At 36.3% G+C, this 7006-nt stretch overlaps 1 protein-coding gene across 1 annotated transcript; it reads right to left on the bottom strand.

Annotated features, from left to right (window-relative positions):
* Positions 1-1796: 1796 nt before the first annotated feature.
* On the bottom strand, positions 1797-6552 carry LOC7497959 (NEDD8-activating enzyme E1 catalytic subunit). Its single transcript, XM_002315495.4, has 9 exons — positions 6335-6552; positions 6086-6249; positions 5172-5374; positions 3883-4115; positions 3738-3800; positions 3581-3637; positions 3092-3213; positions 2595-2712; positions 1797-2326 (listed from the first exon to the last, which is right to left on the bottom strand). The coding sequence occupies exons 1-9, from the start codon at positions 6434-6436 to the stop codon at positions 2039-2041; spliced, it is 1350 nt and encodes a 449-aa protein (XP_002315531.1). The 5' UTR covers positions 6437-6552; the 3' UTR covers positions 1797-2038.
* Positions 6553-7006: the final 454 nt, after the last annotated feature.

Below are 7006 nucleotides of genomic sequence, written 5' to 3'. Positions count from 1 at the left end.
CAACCACAACTCAGTTTTCGCTGACAATTTCTAGGTCAGTAGTGACTGTGTTTTTTACAATTCCATGCATCAACCGTGAATTAGTTTTCACTAATGATTCCATGTGGCACCCGTCACTCAATTTTCGGTGATGATTTCTAGGTCAGCAGTGACTCGGTTTTCAGTGATAATTTCTAGGTGAATAGTGACTTAGTTTGTGCTGACGATTACATGAGTCAGCCGTGAATTAGTTTTCATTGTCGATTCGATGCGTTAGCCGTAACTAAGTTTTTGCTGACGATTCTATGCATAAAGCTTCACTTAGTCTTTGCTGACGATTTATGGGTCATTAGTGACGAAGTTTTCGTTAACAATTCCATGCATCAGTCATGACTCTATTTTCGCTGACGATTCCATGGTCAGTCGTGAATTAATTTTCGCTATCTATTTCATGCGTCAGCCATCACTTAGTTTTTGCTGACGATTTCTGGGTCAATAGTGACGCAATTTTTGCTGACGATTCCTTGCGTCAGTCGGGACTCTGTTTTCGCTGACAATTCCATGTGTTAGCCGTGAATCAGTTGTCGTTGTTGATTCCATACGTCAGCCGTCACTCAATTTTCAGTGATGATTTCTCGGTCAACAATGACTTAATTTTCGTTAACGTTTCCATGCGTCAACCACAACTCAGTTTTGCTAACGATTTCTAGGTCAGTAGTGACAGTGTTTTTGACGATTCTATGTGTTAGCTGTGAATTAGTTTTCGTTATTGATTCCATATGTTAGTTGTCACTCAATTTTCAGTGATGATTCTGGGTCTATAGTGACGCAGTTTTCGTTGATGATTTCTAGGTCAGCAGTGACATAGTGTTTCTGATGATTCTATGTGTCAGCTGTGAATTAGTTTTCACTGATGATTCCATGTGTCAGTCGTCACTCAGTTTTCGGTGATAATTTCTGGGTCAACAGTGACTCGGTTTTCAGTGATAATTCTAGGTCAGCAGTGACTTAGTTTGTGCTGATAAAAAAAAAAAAAAAAAAAAAAAGAGAGAAATAAGACCGTTTTGGTCCATCTCTACCTTAGGTTGAAGGTCATGAAGCATTTACTATATGCCAGATGGCCTGAGGTTAAGGAGTTCAAAAATAAGATAGGCTTGTATTAATTTGATCATAACTAAAGGTAGAGTTATGGATGAGGGAACTAGAAAACTTAGATTGTTTCCTGGTACATTATAATCGAGGATATAATGATGGAACTCAGATGATAAAGACCAGGGGGTGTAGGTGCTGGCCCTAGGTCAAATTCATGCACTCTAGAACTCGAAAGTTTGATCACTCACTCGAAACTTCAAGCTTGAATGCACTTTACTCTTCTTGGAAAGCAGGTGCTTGAAATATGGGTGTCAATTGGTACACGCGGCTTGCTGGCTGGTCAAGGGACCCTAACTTGCTCAAAATTGTGGGTGATGCTGCTGGGACAGGATCTTCATATGTTGCTTTCAAATTTTACAGCATTGAATGCACTGAGCTTCCTTGATCCTTGGAGTGGGATTCCATTTTGCAGGTAGCAACTGCAACCTACTGATTATCCTAATGTCTTGAAGTGAGGTTGTTATAGATCTGGAGCTCATTCTGAATAGCACATCGCACTGAACTCCTAATCAATGACACAAAGGATTGGTAGCATTAAAATGCTCCATTTTGCTTCGTATCTGATCTTCGGTGAAAAGATGTAGTGAAGCATTTTTCTTGTGGAACTACATGAGAAGGACCAACTAGTCTAACCAATTGCTCGTACAAAAGCTACACACAGCCTATGATCCTAGCATAAACCTGAACTTGAACTTGAAAATCTTTGTTACTAACATTTGTTTTCTTGCTAATATAGTTACATCTACTGGTGTTTCTTTGAGGAACCATATTTTTTTAATTGTTAACAAATAAAAGGACATCAAATCTTGACACTGGACTTCTGTCTGTAGGGGCGAAATTTTCTGAGAAAGACTTTATCCTGTGCAATTGAAAAGTTCTGCTGGTAAATATCCAACTGTAGTGCAAATTACGCTCCAACAGCCATATCCATATCTGTAACTGCATCCTGTCCCTTGAAAACAAGGCATAATTTTCTCAGACATGAAGTTTTCTTGTCATCCTTGCTGCTTGTACCAGTCACGAGAACAATGTCCTTTGAAACTTTACCCATAAGCTCAAAAAGTGGTAAGCCTAGGTTCGATCGAGTCATCTCTTCCAGAACTGGAGGCGCTTGCATGTACAAATTCATTGTTTGGTGTCTAACACTAGCTTTTGACAGGAGCAGCTTAGGATGTTCTTCAAGCATATCAATAAACTGTTCACACATAAACCAATAAATGTAAAAACAAATAAACTGTTTACACAAAACCAATCAAAATAAGCAGCATAAACTTGTGTTCATTAAAGGAAATATTCTTCTATTTCCTAGATAAAAAGGAGAAACCCAGAGAGGGAACTAGTTTGACTATCTGAGAATTTGAAACTTACAAATGTGGTGACATAGCAAGAAAATAATTTAGAAACCAGGTCTGATGTTATCAACAAACTAAAAGGAATAGTAGCCATGAGAAGAAGAAATTAACCTTTTGTAAAGTAACTGAAGTGTCCAGCTCAATAAGAACACCTGGACCACAAACAAGACAATCCTTGTCCCTCACAAATTCAGTCACTTTGATGTGTAGACCTTCCACGCCATTATACCTAAAGAAGATTCATATCATTCAGCACACACTTTCAGCTGGATTGTTAAAAAAAAAAAAGTTTTTCCATAAAAGATAAATATACCCTGTTTTTTTTATCAGATTTCAAAAGCAACATACATAGCTCCACCAGATTCAGACACATATGATATCATAAGAGACAATTATGGTTCCCACATCCACCAATCATTTGTGGTAAGGTTAAATTCTTTCAGATGGCAAAAACAAGGTTTGATCATGTAAAAGAACTAGACATTGAAGAAAAAGTTGTGCATCAAAACAAAAAATGAGAGGGCAAGATTAAGTCTATTTGTGATTGTTAGGTGATATATAATATATTCTTCTACCACCATATGAGAACGAGATGAAATTTCACTCACGTCAGATAGTTGCTTAGAGTTTTGCTGCATCCCGAGGCAAGCTTTAAGGTTTCCAAAGTACACGCAGCTGATATAATTGCATTGGTAGAAGCAATCGCTGGTATGATATTTTTCACAACACCCTGTAAACAAAGAAAGAACTACCTCTATCACAAAAAATAAAAAATAAAAAAAATAAGAAGAAAAAAACAAAAAAGGAAGGGAAAAAAAGAAAGAAAAAGAAAAAGGACAGTGCAACAAATAGGTGAAGCCAATAACATGTGACACTTCAATGAGGCATTTTGTAAGAGTTTCCTACTGGAGGTTTTAGATAGGAAAAAAAAGGAGCATATCAAGAAAAGATGCATCCAAATAACAGAGACAATTTTAGGGTAACAATGAAGTTGAGTTTTATGATGTCCTTTGGTATACTCTAAAAGAACAGAAGCCAGACCACACAATGATCGGGCAGTTACTTACAGAAATTGACTCCACAGAATTTTGAAGTACCTGAGTAAGAGAATATGTAACACCTTGAATACCAAAAAGTTCAGCCCTCTTGACAGCCTGTGGAACATGGGAAGAGCATAAGTTAAAAAGACTAACCTTGAAACTCAGCTTTTACAAAAAAATAAATAAATAATTAATACTGGTCAGAATATTTCACCTCGGTATAAACCCATTTCATATGTTCTGGATCATCTGGATCAAAAGTCTTTCCACTATGAACCTAGAATATAATGGTCATAAGATAATAGCTATCAAATCAAAATGGTCAATTCAAGAATGAGAAAGCATTGATGATGCATTACCTCATCCCATTTAATTAAGTGAGCATATTCAATACAATGAGCAGCAGTTCTAGGGGTTTCTGCAAGGGTGCATAGAGGAAACTTCACTTGAGGAGGGAAAAGCCAGATAGTACACTCAAAGCACGGTGTGGATCCTGGCATAATAACCCTGGCATGCCCCTTGAAGCCTTCAGTCCCACCATCTACCATCGGTTTGACTGTTTCTTCTAGTGGATTGTCATCAGAATCATATTCTAATCACCAAGAAAAGCAATAGACAAAACATGAGATCAACAAGAATAAAGAGACTTCCAGCAAAGAGCTTTTATGAATCTCAAGAGCACAGGATAACATTGTATGCTAGCATATTAAATACAAACTCAAGACTCTGCATCCAGCTAGAGAGCATTTAAGCTTATTGGGCAAACTATAAAGGTCCCGTAAAATATCTGGCAGAGACAGGTGAAAATCTGCAGGCACTGCTCCCACATATACAAGACAGGATGTCAAATCTGCGATGCCTGAAGTAGCTCATAACCATAGCTAGCAGACCCTCAAAAGCTTATGCAACTTCAGCACTGAAGTCTTGTCATCCAGTCATATAAAGAAATGGCATACAATATTATGACATTTAAAGCTGTATGCCACATGTGTGAGGCACTCGTTATATACGACCCTTGTGACTTGAGGCTTAACTTGTCTCTCGAATGCATGCCTAACACAAATAAATTCAAAGTAAGCATAGCAGGCCTGATGGTATGTTGCTTGGGTGAAAAAACAGGCCTTACAGTCAGAAGGAAAAGTTTAGTCCCCAGTCTCTCTTTTAAACACATAACCACTGACAGAGGGTACACATTATTTCCTTAAGGGAGTGTCTCTCCCAAGTCCTGATCACAAAACTACATCCAAAATGTTTAGTATTTTAGTTGGTATTGGTATCAGGTACTTTCAATAGGGATTTTCATAGTTATTACTTCTGCTTTCATTCATATATATAAAAATGCCCTAATTTTTTGAGAAATTTTTCCAGCAATACAGCAAGAAGTGAGGGCAATAACAGGTCACAAAATATATGGAGAAGAATGCAAAAGAAAATTAAGGATACAATGCTCTTTGACACAACGATAAATGAAAAGGAAATACGCAGTTAACTTGGCACAAAAACAAATCATGGACAGAGGTAAAAAGTTAAATATTCAAACATAAAATAAAAGGAAGAAAAATAACTACTTTACTGAAAAACGAGCTCTCTAAATCGGCTATTCTTAGAATAAAACAAATATAAACTAAAGAGGTTAAAAAGTACGCACCAAGAAAACCACAAGCTACAGCATTTATATAGCTCCGAGCCTCAACGGAATCAAGACCAAGCACAATAATACTAAAATCTTTATAAAAATCAATTTCTTTATCCTCGATTCGGCAAAAATGAGGCACAATATTCACGCCACTAACTCTTTCCATCACCCGCTTGGCTGCCACCTCAGCCTTAGGCTTCCCAACATCTTCGAGCCTACAATAAGAACACTATATCATGAGTGACTTTCTAATCAGAACTAAAGAGCTATGACAATGTTGAAACATCAAAGCAGATAAGTTACACTTTCTGTTATGTTAAGGTGTATAATAAATGAAAACACTAATACTTGCAAACAAGGAGAGGAAAAAATATGCACTTAATAATACACATAGATCTAGTCATATTTGATAAAACAATGAAGCACCTGCTTGATAGTCCATACTGGTCCTGAGAAAATTAAGAATTATCAACCACCCTCTTGCAGCCATTTCACATTGTCAAGTAAACAAGGTGTTTATTTTCTCCTTTTACCAACAGGTTCTTAAAAGTAATCCTTTATTCACAAGAATACTAGGTTATCACTAGTCCACACTAAAGGTACTACTTCTCCTTAGCCTTCTTGCAAGATGAACTTTTATTTGTCAATTATCATCCAAACAGCCATATTTCTCCCTTGAAACAGATTTACCTAAATGCACTTATACCTAAATTAGGTCCGCAGTTTAAGTAATAACCCTTTGACTAGGTTTCACATTGTTTCTTATCTCTTCGCAGTTGATATAGGAAAAAAAAAATACTTCAAAGTGCAATTTAACCGACAAGCCACGAAAGGGCATATACCAATAAAAACAGCCACGAATTGAACAGAGAAAAGAAAAGGTAAAAGCACATAAACACGTGGGTTAAGGTTGAGAAAGCAAGAACCTGAAAAGAAACTGGCGATTGAGATTAGTAACCTCGATACGGTCCATATCAATGACTTCCAGATTTTTAAAACCTGATAAAGCTAGGTCCTTTAGCAGCTCACAACCCAAACCACCGGCCCCAATTACCAATAATCTTGCATACTCTTGAAGATCATCTCTCAACTACAACATTTAAAACAAAACAAATAGTTCAAAAAAGATTGCACGCCGGGAGTTTGTTAAAATTTCCAAGAACGAAATAGCTTACTTGAACACCAGATTCGAAGGTGGGAGCAACGAGATTGCCGGGTCTGAGAAGTAGCTTGTCTAGGTCTCTCGATCGGCTCTGTTGGACTGTAGAGTCTGCCATGTCAATCTAATCTCTGTCTACGAGGTTGCAGACCCCCAAGGTCGATACAAGAAAATCCACCGATTTTAATAGAGTGGCTAAGGACCTACCAAGCTTGATTTTGACGCTTGGCCTGGTGCGGAAAAGTTTAGGTGTATTTGGGGTTATGGTTGGTTTGCGTTTATATATATATATATATATATTAAAAAATAAAAAAAATATTATTTTAATATATTTTCAAATAATAAATATTTAAAAAATAATCTTTGTCATAATTTATGACTATTGAATTTAATTAGGCATAAAACACCTATAAGTTATTATATTGTTTACACTGATTTCGACCACCAAAATAATTAAAATTAGTTTCAACAGATTTTATTCGATAAGAAGAGTTTTTTTATAATGGTTGTTTAGAACCTTAATAATACCTAAAAAAATATTGAAGTCAAGGAAGAAAAACTTTACCTAGTTTGATTTTGTGATTTTTTTTTTTTTTGTTTATTAGGTTAGTAAATTAGTTTTTAGATGTTTTTAGAGGATTTTTTTAAGGTGTTTTTAGATTAAAATAGGTGGAAAATAAGTTTTTCG

The sequence above is a fragment of the Populus trichocarpa genome, chromosome 10 (assembly GCF_000002775.5).
Source record: "Populus trichocarpa isolate Nisqually-1 chromosome 10, P.trichocarpa_v4.1, whole genome shotgun sequence".
NCBI lineage: Eukaryota > Viridiplantae > Streptophyta > Magnoliopsida > Malpighiales > Salicaceae > Populus > Populus trichocarpa.
This window is presented reverse-complemented; position numbering and strand designations above follow the sequence as displayed.

Bases quoted from the DNA above. Each gene is read 5' to 3' on its own strand.
- LOC7497959 (XM_002315495.4), bottom strand. From the start codon at position 6,436: ATGGCAGACTCTACAGTCCAACAGAGCCGATCGAGAGACCTAGACAAG. The intron at 4,116-5,171 runs GTGCGTACTTTT...CTTGGTGATTAG, and splicing joins TGTAGCTTGTGGTTTTCTTG to AATATGATTCTGATGACAAT. The intron at 2,713-3,091 runs GTGAGTGAAATT...AATCTTCTTTAG, and splicing joins ACTCTAAGCAACTATCTGAC to GTATAATGGCGTGGAAGGTC.